This window comes from Osmia lignaria, chromosome 5, assembly GCF_051020975.1.
Source record: "Osmia lignaria lignaria isolate PbOS001 chromosome 5, iyOsmLign1, whole genome shotgun sequence".
NCBI lineage: Eukaryota > Metazoa > Arthropoda > Insecta > Hymenoptera > Megachilidae > Osmia > Osmia lignaria.
Genome location: NC_135036.1, coordinates 8,991,941 through 9,010,172, shown reverse-complemented (window position 1 = coordinate 9,010,172; position 18,232 = coordinate 8,991,941). Strand labels below are relative to the sequence as shown.

At 33.4% G+C, this 18,232-nt stretch overlaps 2 protein-coding genes across 2 annotated transcripts; one reads left to right on the top strand and one right to left on the bottom strand.

Moving 5' to 3' along the window:
* The first annotated feature begins 396 nt into the window (after window positions 1–396).
* On the top strand, window positions 397–17,288 carry LOC117604841 (peroxidase). The gene is made up of 14 exons (XM_034325348.2): window positions 397–3,088; window positions 8,094–8,212; window positions 10,083–10,227; window positions 10,315–10,508; window positions 11,948–12,124; window positions 12,196–12,392; window positions 12,655–12,850; window positions 12,963–13,160; window positions 13,229–13,376; window positions 13,448–13,604; window positions 13,668–13,838; window positions 14,085–14,283; window positions 14,427–14,532; window positions 14,615–17,288. Exons 2-14 carry the CDS (start codon window positions 8,098–8,100, stop codon window positions 14,727–14,729), a joined length of 2,118 nt encoding a protein of 705 aa, XP_034181239.2. The 5' UTR covers window positions 397–3,088; window positions 8,094–8,097; the 3' UTR covers window positions 14,730–17,288.
* Window positions 16,548–18,230, bottom strand: LOC117604845 (leucine-rich melanocyte differentiation-associated protein). Its single transcript, XM_034325356.2, has 4 exons — window positions 18,090–18,230; window positions 17,477–17,737; window positions 17,096–17,356; window positions 16,548–17,011 (listed from the first exon to the last, which is right to left on the bottom strand). Coding segments are annotated over exons 1-4 (759 nt in total). The 5' UTR covers window positions 18,092–18,230; the 3' UTR covers window positions 16,548–16,776.
* Window positions 18,231–18,232: the final 2 nt, after the last annotated feature.

The window sequence follows — 18,232 nt, the reverse complement described above, 5'->3', positions numbered from 1 at the left end:
ATGTCGATTGTTAAACGAAAAGGAAAAAAAAAAAAAGAAAAAATGATGTGGCTCTCAATATTTCTCGACTCTCATTCAAAATCACATAGACGTATTCAAATTCGCCCAAAAAGTAGAAATTATATTTTGTTGTTTCGTTTTCGTTTCTCCACTATTCGAGAATGAATTCGAAGGAAATTCTGCTCAGTGCTCGCATTATTTTGCATGACTGTATAACGATCGAAACAACGTTTAGGTATATATGGAGTATGACTGATTAGTTTTTAAGAAGAGAGTAATACTATTGAGCGTTTTGTATGTGGATTAGGGTTTCTTGTACTTATGGAATTCAACACAAAACTGTTATCGAAATCTATCAAGATAACAGGCTCTAATCGTATTGCGCACTTAGAAAATAAAGGAAATAATATTAAAAAAAAATAAAAAAAATATTTCTTCCTTTTTAGATCTCATCCAACTACCTTATTGTTAGTAATTTTTTTGCAGAGAATAACAAGACGCAGAGAATTTGACGTCAAAAGAATAAAAATCTAATAAAAATTACATAAAGGAATTTAATTTTGAAAACAAAAACAGAAATAAATCAAAGCATCTTCCAGAATGATTACGTTTAGAGAAAGAGATAAATGGAGAAACTAATCGAGAATGATGAATAATAATGCGGAACTAAACGCGTTACGCATAAATATCTCATTAAAGAAGAAATCGCGATGATGCGTTTTGTCCTGAAAGAAAATGTCATTTTTTGTTCTTGAATCGTTGAACTGGTGCTACATAGAAAGCATACTAATTCACTTTTGCCAGAACGTTTACGATAGCGGAAGAGGAGCAATCGACTATGAATCCTGTTTAAAATTTTTTCTTTTTAGTCCTTCAAATACTCATATAAACAATTGAAAGAAACTTTAATTTGAAAAAAAAACTGAGCGTGTAATATTCTATTACACAGAAAAAAATAAATACATTTCATAAATGAATTTATGAACTTTCAATAGCATTATTATTATGGTAATAAGATACCAAATTAAAATTTGAAAATTAATTAGTGATTCTAATACTGCTGACTGCACACGTCCCTATCTATTATAGCAATCGGTGGGTGAACATTGCTACTTCATTATAAAAAATATTTTTAAATTTCGATTTTATCATATTGTTTTTTTTTTTTCATAATTGCAATGAATAATGCGATTCGGGTCATGATCATTGTACCTTTACAGGCCAGAATTTCATAAACATTTAGCTTCAGTTCTGAAGTGGAAGCACCATATCTTAGTCAACTTTTACTCTCCAGGAACTCTCCAGGTACCAACCAATTTTGGTGTTAATTGATTAGGAATTGTATTAATTAATCTTATACCACATTGCAATAAAATTACATAATATTTGTAGAGAAAGCAGCTGTTGATGAATTCCAACTGCTTAGCGAAGAAATAAAGTATAGAACATCAGGTGGTCATTTGAATTAAAATTCTATCGAGTTGGCTCGAAAATATTTTAAAGGAAATTTAAAAACACTTCCTGATTGAAATATTTTACAAAACGTTTGGAAACTTTATTTGAATGCACTAAATGATAAAACTTGGATGACATATGATAAAGTAGAAATCACGCAATTGATTTAAATAATCAATGCTTAATAAACGTGAATTTGCGTCATTTTCCACACGTTCGATCTGCAAATAAAATTTTTCAAACTGAAAGAACTCAATAATTATATTTTATTGGCATGCACTAAATGATAAAGCTTGGATAATATATGACAAAGTACAAATTACGCAATTAATTTAAATCAATGTTTAATAAACATGAAATTAATAAACGTGAATTTTCCACACGTTCCAGCTGCAAATTCAATTGTCCAAACATCAATAAACGTGCTTGGATATCCAATTATCAGGAATGAGATAGATTACAGTTCAAAAAGAATGAGGATATAAAAAAAAATTATTTCGACATATCTTATCCTTGGCTATCGCAGATTGTTCGGTGTCCCCGTTTTGTTCCATTCACTCATAGATGAAATCTATTTATTATTATTCAAGATGTATGACTATAAACTTTTGTATGTGTTTTTAGTTCAGGCAGAGAAAGTAGCAAAATTGTTGTCAACGTTGACTCATAAGAGATTTCTTCTAAATTAAACAGGTTCCTCATCTCTGACAATAAATAACTTACTCTCCATAAGATGTAGAGTAATTTTTTCTTTATATCTGTTAGAAGTTCAAAGAGGACCTTCTTAAAAAATAAAATTACGTATTAATTTTTTACTATTCTGATAGGACCCAAAATAGATGAAATCTTCACTGATTTAGGGCTGACTGCTAACTCATCTGACGATCCTCTCTGAACTCCACTGAGCAGAGATAAGAAGATAATTAATGGGATAGCACCAAGGGTATCCTGATCTCACCTATGATGTTTCTGAAATGATACACGTTGACATAGTAGCAGAATTTCCATATCCATGGGTGGTACTTGATCTACACTTGGTCTAACTAAACATTTCTGTTACAGGAGGAGATCATCCATCACCAAATCGTGAACTTTATTTAAAGTATCCCCCGATAAACTATTATAAGCAAGAAAGATCATCTTTTATCATTCTTAGAAAGGATCAAAAGACAGTACCAAAGTTTGGTCACCTTACTTTCCTATGTAAAAACTATGGAGTTCCGTAGACTTTGGTTTGCCAGGGTGAGAAAAACTAGCGGCCACAAGAAGGCTGATATAAAAGAAATTAGTGGACAAGTCAGGCGTGTGATCCTTTCTAAAGGCGTGAATTAATCATTCGAATTGTATGCGGTTTAGAGATAAATCGGCCCGCAGATTGAGCTTTTTTCTGCAAGCGTGGGGTACCTACCGATCCGCGATAGTACTTTTGCACTTTCTCCCACTATTTATAAAGTTCGGTTCGTATCTGGCATTCGTTCAGTCGTCTTGCCAACACGTGTTTGGAACATTGGCCGAGAAACCGGCAGGGTTCAACTCTATATGAAGTGACTTCGTTTAATTTGTTCAATTTGTGCATCGACAGAGGTAGCTAGAAGGGTACGGTGTTTCGAGAGGCTGAAGTTGAAGCAAACGGGTGGGTTAAATGTTCACCTTGCAAAACTACTTCTCTATGGGTCGCATGCTCGTTTCCATGGATCAGGTGTTTTCGATGTGTTATTCGCTTTCTCGTGAATTAAGATTTGTTGATTGACAGGTGACGTTGATCTGTGAAAGTTCGCCACAGTTATACTTTTCGGGTCGGTTCAATTTTATTTACGACAGATGACCAATTTCGTTTCGGTTCATTATAGTGTTTAAAGTTTCTAAAAATTGAAATTTTCTCCATATAGAAAAAGTTCTCCATTTTATGGCAAAAAGTTGTGTTCTTAAGGTCCCTTGCTTTTCTACCTTTTTATTTCTAAGTGAATTTTCACACTCCATTGAATACAGATCTGTTTTTCTATTGCCTAAGTATTTATTTTTAACTGTGTTCAAGCTTTATGCTTCGATAGGTTGATATAATTTAAACCAAATGATTTTTAATCATTAATTGCTGGCATATAAAAGGAACTTATTTTTGTTATTGCTTGAAAAATTAAGATAATCTTTGAATTACTTGAAACAATAATAACCAGGGATGTTGTAAATATATTGATCAAGTAAAAAAATATTTATACAAGGTCTGTGTTTAACTTTAGACATATCATATTCATGTCATATTCGGCCATATTTGAGACACATCTGACAGTTGTGATAAGGAAATGTGTCCAGCAGGTACAACACTTATCGTTAATGTTTTTCATCAGATAAATGCAATGCAACTGTGTAAAAAATTGTCCTCATTCAGTTGGATTAGGGGAAATACCTTGGACTTGCCATTTAAACATTAGCCGTGTGAAGATTCTGGCAATTAAAGGTTAAACAATGCTAAAGCTAGGGGGGTATCCCACTTAACTCGTTAATTGCTCGCTAAATCTATTTTTTCATAGCATCGACTCTAGAAACAATTTCTTCATTTCCTTCGACGTTTGCAAAAACGTAATATGCTTTTCAGAAACTTAGCCTAAAGGAATTTTTATTACAATCGTTGAATGTTCGTTAATGTTTAATAGTTTTCAACGTTATGCGATTAGCCGAGTATAAGAAACGTATTTCCAAAGAAAAAGTGCGTTTCACGTGTCATAATCAGGTGTCTTAATCAACTCTGTTCTATTCTTTTTATGAATATATCGTTGCACCCGCAATTATTTCCACGACGCAGTCTATTCTATTTTGAAAGTTGAACAGATTGATCAAAACTCCTTGGAAAAATAACATGCAATCGTTCGTTTACCAGATTTCCATCTCGTAAATCAACTTCCGTTCATATCATTATTACGATGAAACTGAATAATTAGCCCCTGCTGTGATAGTACTTCACTTTCCGCGGACCAAGTGTACCTTAACACATTCGTACTTTCTCTTTCCATTATGTTCGCGAATTAGCATGTCTCTGATCAATGTAGAACGGTCCTCGTTGAGGAAATGCAACGTTCACTCACGCATGTCCTTCGTCTGATCCTTCAAACAGTGGCGCAATTCTAAAATTTCGTTAGTTTCCTGATAGTTTTATCCGGACGTATCTTTCTTTTTGACATTATCGCCCAGGAAAATGTCGCAAAGCGTTTAGTAATTTTTCATGATTCATGCTGAATCATAAGTTTTATTGATTAAACATGAGATCCGGGTATATCGCAAGGCGATTCGAATCTAGTTGAACAGTTTCGAAATGGAAAATATAGGATTTTCTTATAGGAATAATTCAAACAAATTTCTCTGAATGTTGTATAAAAATTTCGGCAGGCTCTGATTAATAGAAATGCAAATTTCATGGAAAATGCTCTGTTTAGGTGGATAACAATGGGTGTGGTATACACCATGGATTCCGAGCTTCAGTTTCTAAAGTTATATAGTATTATATCAAGGGATTTGGGTTATGAAAGGAGGCAACAAAGGAGGCATTCGGTATTAGTACGTGAAAAGAGGTAGTTTACGTCAATGCTTTCATAATGTTCTTGAAAAGGTAGATTTAACCCTTTCATCGCGATAAACCTACTAAAAACCATCCACTGAGTAGGGTGACAGCCGATAATCAATAGGCTAGATAAGTTGTTTATTATTTATATTTAATTTTACTAAAAAAAGTGAAAGATATTGAAAGTACACTAACAATTCTTATTAATAATTTACCATCAGCAAACAGTTACGTGACCTTACAATTACTTCCCCCAAGGCTAAAGTCACATTAAAATTGTTAAAAAAAATAGTTCAGTGTGAGATTTATAAACGAGTTGGATACGCTTCGTTTCTCATTAAAGAATATCAGTCACGTTTTCGACCACAGAAAAATCATCATGCAATTTCTTGATTCAACATCGAGCGTCATTTACCTTGATCTTGATCCAGCACTCCTTTTTATCGTTGTTTCAATTTATCAATTTTCTTAAAAAGGCAAAGTATATCCTGCTGAGAAGATGATTGAGTTTTCTGAACTTAAAATCCAAGTTTTTATCAATTATTTAATCATTATTAATTTACTTTCACTTGTCAATAGAGGATAGGATCCAATATTTTTTTTTAATTTTAAGGAACTCACGCAACAAAGGGTTAAACGCTTAATAGATGCGGTCAATTAGCAAAGCCAATGGATTTTCTTGATTGTTGCTGGGACAACGTGGTCTATAATTAGTCATTTTATCCTGGAAAGTTGTGTACCGAAATACGAGGTGTCGAGTGCTTTTATCGAAGCAAACAGGTGCTAGATAGCGTTTAATAGGTCGATAGAATGTAACTGCAAGTTCTGATTTTTTAATTTTTTACGCATAAAGACCAAAAGAAAATAACGCGAAGAATAGTTTTTGAAATATGTTCACGGTATGTTGATAAATGTGAATGCATTTAGTCCTTCATGATTTTCATTAGATATTAACGATTTGCTTAGTACAAGATCCTTGACTTTTTTAACTTCTTATGAATCATTAGAATATTTTCCTGTAATCAATGAATAATTTGATCTTTCTACATTTTTTCCAATCCTTGAACGAATCGATAATGTGTCATAAATGATGACATAAGTTGACTTAAAAACTTAAGAAACCTGAATTCTTATTAATACAAATTTCCTTAAACAAATTACATGGAATTTCTCGTGATGAAAGTGGTAAATCAACTGACAAATCCGTGGAAGTAATTTAGCGTTTCCACTTGCGTGATAGAAATTACTTCGTCAGATACAATTACCTTGTCAGTTCACCTTCAGTTTGATTCATCAAACGAGTAATCAATTAAGAAAAGGAAAACGATCGAATGCCATGAATGGGGAAACTGGTTTCGCTTAAGCGCGATCTTGCTAATATCTTGTTAATTAAGAGACAGGAAACAATTCTCAATTTGTATTTCTCAAATATGATTAAAATTTGACTTCTATAAATATCTCATCGAATGAAAATGTGTCGGAGAATTTATTTTGTAAACAATTCTCCAAGTCACATATTTTCTACTATAAAAAAATGAGTAAATTAAACAGTAATTGTTTTATAGAGTGTTCGATTAAAACATTAATACACCTTTTTCTTCGAAAACTTTTTGCGAGCTTCGCGTGCACGGGAGGCTTATCAAAAAAAGTTCAACATGCAACCGGAAGTCGATCGCGGGCTGTTGCACGTTGCACACGAATTGCATATATCGGAGGATCTCGTTAGCGCAAAAGCACTGAGCTATGTAACTCTGTTTCGATAGAGAAATATCTAGCGCGAAAGTAAGAACTGATTGTGTCAACCGGTATTTTCGGATTGTCCTATCCATTTGAGGATCAATCTTGATCCTCAACTTCCCTTCTTACGCATGGGACAAGGTACACTGGGACGTACTCTAACGACAAACAATTTTTAGCAATAAAATTAGAATGTAACAACGGATGTGGTGAAATACTATTGGCTTTGCTGATTGTTCTAATCTGTCATCATTAGGGTAAAGAGTAAGGAAAGAAATTGATTCGCTCTTTGTTCAAATAAAAAGGAAATTTGTATTAAAAAAATTGATTCAGAAACAGGATAATTTAATTATTAAATATTATGATATTTAGTATATTCCTTGCATCGTTTAAGGGGGGAGGTTGGAGTACAGAGAAGGGGAGATCTATGGCGATGGCCAGAAACCTCGAATCCCCGAGGACCCCAAAAAGCCTAAGGGGGTGGGTGGGAAGTCGGAAATCCGGGAAGGCTGTGAAAAGGGGAAAATATTCCTTAGGAAAACTTATTATGTTCGATCAAAGTATGTTCTGATATTCTTTAGCTACAGCCCTCTCTGCTACGTTTCATAGAATTTAAAGTACAGAGTGTGCAATTTTGTTGCTAGATAATAATGCATAATTTCTGTATACCTTTTAAGCTATGATATAGAGAGTTTAAAGTAGAATAAAGTCACGTTCGAAGAAACAGTTGCACCAAGATGCAGAATAATGTAGCTCGGATGTGTTGCAGTTGAATTTGCATTCACCATAAAATATACTATAAACTTCCAGTTCTGTTTCATACATTAGAAGCAATTTCCAAGGTATTTGGAAAATATCAAGCGTGAAAATAAATTAAATTCGAAGGATAATTTAAAAAAATACGATAGCATAGAAGGGACTCTTCTTTTCTATCCTTTTTTGTCATTTTAATTGACAGCTTTCGTAATAGAGGTAATCAAAAAAGCAAGGAACTGCAGGAGAGAGCGTGAAACCGTGAATTTTTCGCAACTTGCCAGTAACTATTTTTAATCTCGATTAAAGTGTTTTGTCAAATGGTCTTATCTTTAGTTTCAATTTCTGCTCATTAAATGAAATTTATTTTTTATATTAGATTTTCTACGGTAGGTCATTAAAATAAAAGTAATGTACTTTTGATGAATATTGTTTATATGTAAGAAAAAAAATTTGACACGACACGCCTTGAAAGAAAATTGTTTCGCGGTTGTGGTTAAAATCCTAATTTGACTGATGTGTGTCTTGGAAAATTAAGGAGAAAATAAAGAGAAAGTGTAAGTACTTTGCAGCATGAATAATATTTATGTTTTAGAAATATGAACAGAAAAACAGAGTGGTGTATAGTAACAACATTCCTCGCCGTGTTGATACTAGAAACAAACACAGTGGATGGAAAAAATATTACATCAGAAGAATCCTCAGGAAATGCAGGTAAGGTACAGAACAACAAAGTGATTGTAAGTTCTAAGGAAGTCGGTTCATTAAAAATTAAGCGAAATCCAAAATAAAAAAAATAAAAAATAGGAAAAGAGTAAGTCTATTGTTTCTTAATGGGTTCGTTAGCATATTACGTAAATATTGCAATAGAATGCATAATTAATTTATTCATTCATGAAATGGAAAACACTAAGCTTACACCTACATACAAAAATTTTATTTTCACTGTTGATGTTAAAAAACTTGCAAAATTGCAATTTAGATTACTTCTCTATATTTTCTCACACAAAATTGGAACAAAATTTCTTATTTCAAATTTTGCAATCGCCTATAAATAAAAACCGAAGTTGTGTAGCACTTTTTATTCTTGACCTACATTGTGCACTGCAATGGAAAAATCTAACATTCCTTAAGAAGTAAAAAAAAGTATAACTTGAGGTCGTAAATTGGTACTACCGTTGCATTTTGTCGTCAGCCAAGCATTTTACTGTCGCTTTCAAACTAGGACTTTATTTGTTTCAGGATACGCGACAGGAATTTTCACGAACGCTAAAAACGAAAGAATTTAAATTCCTATACTATTTTGGAATATAAATGCAATTTTGTGATACTTTTATGTCATCAACTGAACCATTTCCTCGAATAACAGGAAATTAACCATCGATACAGAAGTTGAGGACATACCTCGAAGAGTTGGATGGGTTTTTATTAAACGTACGATTTCTGCTTTCTCGAACGGTAATTAAAGAGTTTGTTGTGACAAGAGACAAGCAGACAAATAAAAAGGGTATTGCATTATAAGGTATCCAGGTGTTCCTGCTTTCTCGGTGGCTAGTTAAAGCGTTAATAATCAATGCAAGGGACAGAAATACGAAGCTAAAGAAACTAGGGCAACGAGTTTACTTGTGCAACAAGTGCATTGAATATATTGCACGTTCCGTTTTCGACTAGAAATTCAATGATCTCATGATTCGATCCATGATATTAGTATTTTAGCTTATTAGAAAGGTACAAGCTGAAGAATAATGATGAATAATGACCAGTCACTTAGAATCAAAGAACAATTTTTTTAAATGTCACTTGCACCCCTTTAAATGCTTCAATTTGAAAAAAAAGCAGTACAAATATAAAATACCCTCCTTATGAAAAATATACAAATGAACCTATGGATTTAGGGCAAATTCTGAACATACTGCTAAAAGTCTATCCGAGCACTTTGGTAGAGGTCGACGAGATAAGATCTGTCGTTGGTGTAACATTTATCGTTCCAGCTGAAAGCAGTGAAAGGCATTAGCCATTAAAGAACGAGCCTGTTTCACGATCTATTACGTCGACATTGGATCATGATCGTTCACGATGCGGTGAACGTGTTTGATCCAAGGTACGATAATCGTATCAGGCAGAATGCATCGATACAAGGTTTAGATAGACATCTTCAACTAACTTGGCCCTTTTCCATGGGAAAATCTTAGTGTCCTTAGATACAATAGTTTGCCATTAAATGGTACTTTTACCCCTCTATTACGCACCGACTATCTGGTTCCGGGTATACATGTTAGGAAATGTATAAGCAGGTCGAAACGCATGATTAAATTAGAATATGTTCGTGATTGAAAAGTGAATTGCGAATTACAGGTTCTAATAGGTTGATTGCAATTCAATTTTGATAAGGTATATTGGGTTGTTGCACATTAAAAATGGTGCATTGCGAAAAGTAGAAAGTTTGATGTAGGATTTGATGACATAAAAGTTGAGCAAAATAGTATTTATGATATCTATATCAAATTAATGTTTAAAGTTTGATAAAAATAAAGAGATGTTCGTTACTATTTTAGCTAATAATTATTATTCGTCTTTTTTACAGAAAACAAGGAGAAGGTTTCAGATCTGGAAGGATCAGAAACTACATACAGCTTCAGTAATGTAAATAATTATAGAGATACATACGGTACTTTACCTTTTACATATACACCCCCTTCTGGATATTCTTCGAGATATTCTTACCCCAGGTATACAGAAGAAACTTAATAACTATGTTAATAATGTTTGAATTAACCATTTCGTTAGTAATGTACTATTATTTTTATAAATAATAGTTTCTCGTATGGTTCTTCACTGAATACGAATTATGATATTCATCGAGACATATCATGCGGAGATCGATTTCCGGGTATCTGCGAAAAATCGCGATATAGATCATTCGATGGTTCATGCAATAATCTTCATAATCCCACGTGGGGTATGGCAAACACCAGATACGGACGACTTCTACCAGCAAATTATGGAGATGGTAAGAATACACCAACTTTTTTCCATCCCTTAAAATTTTACCTTTCTGATTAATCAGCTGTCGATGCCAATATTTTCATCGAACACTCTTACCAAAAGAATTTTTTCATTTTCCCAAAAATTCGATTTCACGAATGTTACGCGTTTTTATGATGAAATAACTGAAACGTCATCGCGTTTGGATTTGATCGACTAAATTCCTTTCAATTTATCACCACTGTTTTCAAACGCCAATTAATTTTTTTTTTTAACCTGACACGCTTCGTTTCGTATAAATGTTGAATAAAAGCGGGTCAGTTTCAGCGGGATCGTTAAAAGGATTGCGATGCAAAATCCGCGGTTACTTCAGGCTAATGATATTATGCCGTGATTAATGTCTTTCTGTAAACGCCTGAAGGTTCAAGCGGAAAAGAATGAAGAATTACGAGGCTGAGATTCTTAAAACATTTTTGTCAACTCAGGAAAATGAATATAAGAGACTCTAGAAAATATTAAATATTAAAGAAACATTTTAATAAGTTATGAACTTACGAACTCCTAAAACCACGTTGTTGCATTTGCACTTAATGTCACCCGTGACAAATATCTACTTTCACAGAAACTTGTTTCGATTTCAGTAGAACGAACGCAGGTGAACGTGATTTGTATGCTTGCATAGGAAACGACCTGCCTTCCACTTTATAGATTTAACAATATTGTGCTAATACTCGTAAACCCGTTGCGATCATTTTGAAAATTCTCGAGTGATAGAGAACCGAACATTTGCAAACCATATTTTACCCTTTAAAAAGCGAAATTCTCTGAAGGTAAATGTTTGCTAGGGGTAAAAGAATGATAAATCAGGTTCATTATCCTCAAGTAAAGAAAGCTTCTTTAGAGAAGAAAATACCGATACAATTTTCACTTTTCTTTGATGGAGTTCTGGGAATACTGGTTAACAGTTTCATATATGGTAATGGTATTAATCGTTCTAGAGACATTTTTAACATACCCAATTCGTAGATGGGGAAACAACTGTGCAAGAAAATATCAAATCGTGATACAGTGAAAATACCAATGAAAGAATGACGAATGGACCGCGTCTCACTTTATTATACAATCGTTCGTCGACGCGTTCGTTTCGTGACAAACAAGTTTTGCAATTGTTGCGCTTTCTAAGGAACGAATTCGAATTCCTGTTCTTCATTACGCGAAAGTGTGCTTTGTCTTCCGGTTCTATCCCTGCGACAAGTCGGTAGAAGTTTTCCATTCGGTATACTGTTTGTTTAAAATAAACCTAAAGCTAGAATTCCATATTCCAGTCGATGAATCACAGGATTTTTAATAGGCAATTAATTTTAACCATTACACTTTTATAAATAGAACAGTGAAAATAACTATTGCTCAGATCTAATGTAATACCCTAATACTAATGCAGTGTTAATTGTTCAATTTGTACAGGTGTACGATCGCCAACGATTTCAGTGACTGGAACAAAATTACCACTTTCTCGTATGGTCAGCTATACCATGTTTCCACATGTCGACATTAACGATCCAATATGGACACTAGCGGCAATGCAATGGGGCCAAATTATTACCCACGATATGGGGTTGATCGATGGAACAACCCAATCAAGTAAATTCAACCCTTTCTAATTTTCCTTCGATAAAATGATTGAGGTATTGTTATTATATTTTAAATCACAGAACCACACGCGACACAGTGCTGCACCGATGATGGACAATTAATTCACCCATCGCAGAGTGCCGAACAATGTTACCCCATTCTTATTCCTTACGACGACCCTGTATTCAGCAAGGCCAACATAAGATGTCTCAACTTTGTTCGTAGTACAACTGATCTTGACCGTGGCTGTTCCTCGCAATCCAAACCAGCAGAACAGGTTTGCTATTCCTCACACTTGGGTGACCTTATTCATTCATTTGTTACCTCATCCACGAGTACCAAGAGTATCGTATCTTGAAAAGCAGGCTGCTCGGATATCATGTAAATGTCAGAGATATCAGTTAACTGAATCTTGAATTTCCTATCTGTAGGTGCCGGTATCAAAGGGGGTTGTAAAATAATTTTTGAGCTTGGCTCAGTTAGATGGCACCCTCCACCCTATCTTAATTTCTCTAACATGGATCTTCATGATTTTTCAGTTAACCATCGTTACACATTTCATGGATCTCTCGCTGGTTTACGGATCCAGCGATCAAGTAGCAATTAGCTTGAGAGCTGGAGCCGGTGGACGTTTAAACGTGGATGTCAGGGATAATAGGGAATGGCCTCCTGCAGCGACAAACAAGAGTCAATCTTGTGAGAACACGGATTATGATGAAGTTTGTTATCAAGCTGGTGAGCTATGATAAATTAAAAATTCTAAGACTACCGGTTGTATGGGACCACGTGTTTTAATTATCAATTGTTAATAGTTCACCACCTCTAAATGTATGCGTACACGTTGCAGGTGATACTCGCGTCAATCAGAATACCCAGCTGACCGTTTTACAGATAATATTACTTAGGGAGCATAATCGTATTGCCGATGCTTTGGCTCATTTGAATCCACACTGGACAGATGAAACAATTTTCCAAGAGACTAGGCGAATCACAATCGCGGAGCACCAACACATTTCGTATTACGAATGGCTGCCAATATTTTTAGGTACAATCGTCGAAAAGTGACGAATGTATTGAAATAGATACGCTGATTTAAACATCATTTTCTTTTAGGTATCGAAGCCACGTATGGTAACAAAATTTTGTACGACACAAAAGATTACGTGAACGATTATGATCCAAAGGTGGATCCAAGTACTTTGAACGAACATTCGACCGCAGCTTTCAGATATTTTCATTCTCTTGTCGCTGGTTTTCTTAAGTAAGTTTAATCGTTAATTAGGAGGATGAACAAAAGAATTATCTTTCCATTGTTTCTCGTAAATTCTTCAGTTTGGTGAATGAACACCGATATTCGAACGGTGCTTTGAGGCTAAGCGATCATTTCAACAGACCAGGAGTCATCGAAGAACACAATAATATGGATGATCTAACGAGAGGACTGTCTTTCCAGCCTCAAAAAGCCAGCGATCAATTTTTCGATCTCGAGGTAGACGAAACGTTGAACTCCTTATCGTACAATTTTCTCACGTGAAATTTCAATCTGTTCCAGATTACCCAATACTTATTTAGAAACGGAAGGCCATTGGGATCCGACCTTCGAGCAACGGACATTCAAAGAAATCGCGATCACGGTCTCGCGTCGTACAACAGTTTCCGGGAGTATTGCGGTCTGCCTAGAGCGAAACACTTCGTCGACTTCACGGATTACATTTCTCCCTCAGTAAGTGCAATCGTCATACTGTTATGATATGCAAATATTTCAAAAACTAGACGTCCGAAGTCTCAGGTTGAACCTGTTTATATTCACTACGCCTCCAGTAAATCGTGCTCGACAATATATAAATTTTCATTCATCGTTTATTCATTTTGTATTCGTTGCGTGTAGTAATAGAAAGAAAAGCACGGTGCTTACAGGGAAAGAACTTTTACGAGATTATCATAAATGAAAAATGATTGTTTTTAATAGAACGTGGAAAAGTTATCGCAGCTGTATGCCAGCCCCGATGACGTCGAGATAACTGTTGGAGGATCATTAGAACGACACGTGCCTGGAACACTGACTGGTCCCACCTTATTATGCATTCTTATTAGGCAATTTTATAAAACACGAGTGGGTGATCGCTTCTGGTATGAAAGAGGTGATCATGATACAGCCTTCACTATAGGTAAATGTTTCTTTTTATTATTTATGTATCAGAGAACACTTTAGGACTCCTGGAGCTTGGGACTGTAGCCTCACTTAGATCTCTCCTTGATCCATCGCTGGCTGATAATTTGTTAAATTGAATATTTATCACGTATTTTGCAGAACAATTAAACGAAATTCGAAAGGCAAGTATATCCAGGTTATTCTGCGATAACGGTGATCACATCACAAAAATGCAGCCAAGGGGATTCGAACGAGTATCTTCATCGTAAGCTTCCTCTTTCTTCGTAGTAAGACTCCTTATGATTTAATGACTGTTTCATCCGATTAAGAGCACTCGTTAATTTCAGTAATCCCATCGTAAATTGTGAAAACATTCCATCGTTGGATCTCTCGTTATGGAAAGACTATGCACCCGAACTGACGAAACATCAAAGTATACCATTCTCTCATTACAAAAAATAATATACGATCAATTGTTTTCGGAGATTTTTGTTATTTTATTACCAAATATACGGTACATATTAGTTAAATATAATTAGCCTGATACACAAAAGTATTATTGATTAAGATAATAGTTAATATAAGCTTGTTGGAAAAAAACTCTTACGAGATGATATGAATGAAATTAATTATTTTTTGTAATGATTTTGTTTGTTTAGGAGATCAGGGGATATAAAAACGTAAGTACTTTAATTTTTCCTTTCACAAGGAATTAAATAAATAATAATGAAGAAGTCCTTGAAAAGATGATATGCTTATCCCAATTTTTATTATTAAAACGTTGTTTATTCGTTTCGTGTATTAAAATGAATGAAAAATAATTGCTAATTAGTATAATCAGCAGAGACAGAAATGAAAAACAAGTGATAGGAAACTTGCACCTGCAAACGATATACATTTCCCACTAATTATGAATTACTATAGGTAATATCAGTGACTTCCATTGTAATCATGGAGACAGTCGTACAAACAACGATATCAATCGGTGATTGATAAGAGATTAAAGCTTCGAATAAAAATAGCTCAGCTCATAGAAACTCTTGACATACTTTGAAATATTTCAAATTCCAAATTTTCAATAAATTCAGAACAAATGACTGTAAATTGGCACAAAATCTAAGGAAAGAATGATTTATTAAAGCCCCAAATGTTTTAATTTATAACGTGATACTATTGCACGGTTTATTGAACGGGTTATCGAGTCACCGTTTATTTGCAAAACATTCTGACGTAAAACGGAATTTACGACTTATCCCAACACGTTCAATAAACTTTTGTTATCTTACACGTGTTTACGACTGTCTGAACAACGTCCCCTATTAGAGGAAGAAATATCGAATCAATGCTCTGAAAGGGTTCATCAGAAAAAATTCTGAGAGAAAGTTTTTATCATTAACTTCTTCAAACACAGTCAAGTTTCAGATATAAATGAACAAAATAACAGACGTTTGCTAATGTTTATTTTTTATTATGACTACTAATGTATTCCTCCAGTTGCTTCAGGAAAGAACTACCTTTTTTATAAATTGATGTTTGTCTTAATAATGACAAAATTTTTATTTTATCACGGTATTGCATTAACTGATGAAACACGGTAGATTCGTATCTGAAGCTCGATACTCTTTGTTGCTGAAATTAGTACACAATTGTTAAAAAACAAAAACAAATAAACAAAAGATAATTTGTGTACATGACATTTGCAATTTTATTCTTTTAATGGATGGAAAAATTGATTGACTGTGAATGACTGAATTCATTGTTTCTTCTTAAAGGAAAAAAATACTTAATCAGTTTAAACAATTTCGTAAAGATAAAGCGCAATCACCTGAGGTGATCAGCATACAAGACTCAAGTTTATCGTTGAAACTTGTAATCATTTTCGACTCTGTTATGTCAAGAAAGAATAATTTTAATAAATATAGTTTACGTAATTCATATCTGAAAGTTTATATAAGAAAATCGTCAAAAATAAAGATAAAACAGAAGGATAAAATTCTAAAAACGTGTTATATTTTGTATTAAAAGTTTTTATTCGTTACTACCATTGATATAAAATTTTTCTGAGCAAATACATACAAGCGTAATACACTGTACAAAAGGTATTATTATACAACGTTTATAAAAAATTATTGCAAAATAGAACGAGTACTCTCTGAATTACAATTCAGTAGTATTTATATATAAACTGTTGTATAATTAAATACGTTTTTGTTGACATTATATTTGACCTAAAATTTTTATTGTTTACATACAAATGATTTAATCATATTGTTTAGACGGAAGTATTAAAAAAAAAGTGATGTACTTCAGTATACACTTATCTGTTACTGCCCCAAGTGCTTGTTTCCGTGTATTATTTATTTGTATACGAAGTAAAACCATACGCTTTTTTTTTCATAAATATTATTTTACGCTAAATAAAAACCTGTATCCTTCTAGAAATGTTATGCTACTTTGATAAAAGTAGATAACTTTCAAGTTGAATTATATTAACAACTTTAATACTGCATTAAATAATAAAGTTTGTTCCTCTTGGTTTCAACTTATAAGGCAGTGTTGGTTTTGAGAACATGTTTGTTAATTTATTGTGCAGATGTTTAATGCACTCTGGAAGAGGAGCATGTTCAGTCAAATTTTCTAAGAATGGTCGCTTGAAAAGTCTTCTTGCTTCCTGACGTTGTTCCGAAGTTACGATTCGGTCATCCAAATGTACCAAATGAGGAAACCAAGATATGATGTACAACCTTTTTTCAAAAAACATTTATCTCAAAACACAAAAACGGTACAACGTTACTAGTTCTAAATTTAGCACCATTCTGTTTTCATACCTGTATTGAAGATAATCATAAAAACTTCCACCATTTAAATAACTTGGTGCTGCCTTATTACCCATAAGACATAAATATCTAAGATTGGGTACACTCTCATAGAGATTCTTAACAAATGGATACAGTTCTTCTATGTTATTATGATTTAACCACAGAAGTTGAAGTTTTGGCATATGTGGAAATACAGTGTGATCATCTATGTTATTGTGATCTAAGTTGAGAGATGTTAAATTCTCAAATTCAGCCAAGAACTGTAAGTTTCTAAACAGGCAATGAAGAATGTGCATCTTATTCAAAATTCTTTAATTGCACTTAGTATTTATTTATACATGTACAATTTTAAAATAACATGTATAAATATTTTAGATAAGATATACCTACCTACTAAATTTATTATGGCTAATATCCAGTGTACGTAAAGTACTACCATAATTTTCAATGATGTCAAATGGCATATAAAACAGATTTTCAAAAGCAAGGGATAAGGAATCAATAATATCTAAAGATGGTTTATCAGAAGATAAAGACTTTGGTTGCCTACAGTGTAAGTCTACAAATATTAGTTTTCCTAATGAAGTCATGGCAAATTGTTCCACCTCGTCTGCTTCTTTTTGTAATTCTAACTCATCACTGTAATCCAACCTGTAAAAGGGTTATTCTATTTAATGTAGTAATATCATATATTCCCACATTAAAGATTTGAATCTGCATCAATATTTAATTTTTAGAATCTATCAGTTGTATTAACAAGAGTTTATTACATACATGCAACATAGTTTTGAAAGTAAAGTTGGTATTTAAAATTATCATTAAATAACAGGTCAGATATAATAGATTATTAATATTAATGAGGATCAATATAAGTCTCTATATTATTAGTATTTAGTTTCTATCATTTATTTTATTATTATGCTCTTAAACACTATGCTGTGAAAATTCATAAAACATTTACAAAATGACTTATAAATGAAGAATCTTTAATTATAATACTTACATTATGCCTTGACTTATATCACCTCAGGGGGCAGTAACTTTAAGTGGATAATCAACGCGTTAGAATCATGCAATACACTTTTCACTCGCTACATTTACATATATTATTCACTCTAACAATAACTAAAGCTACAGTTTGCATTG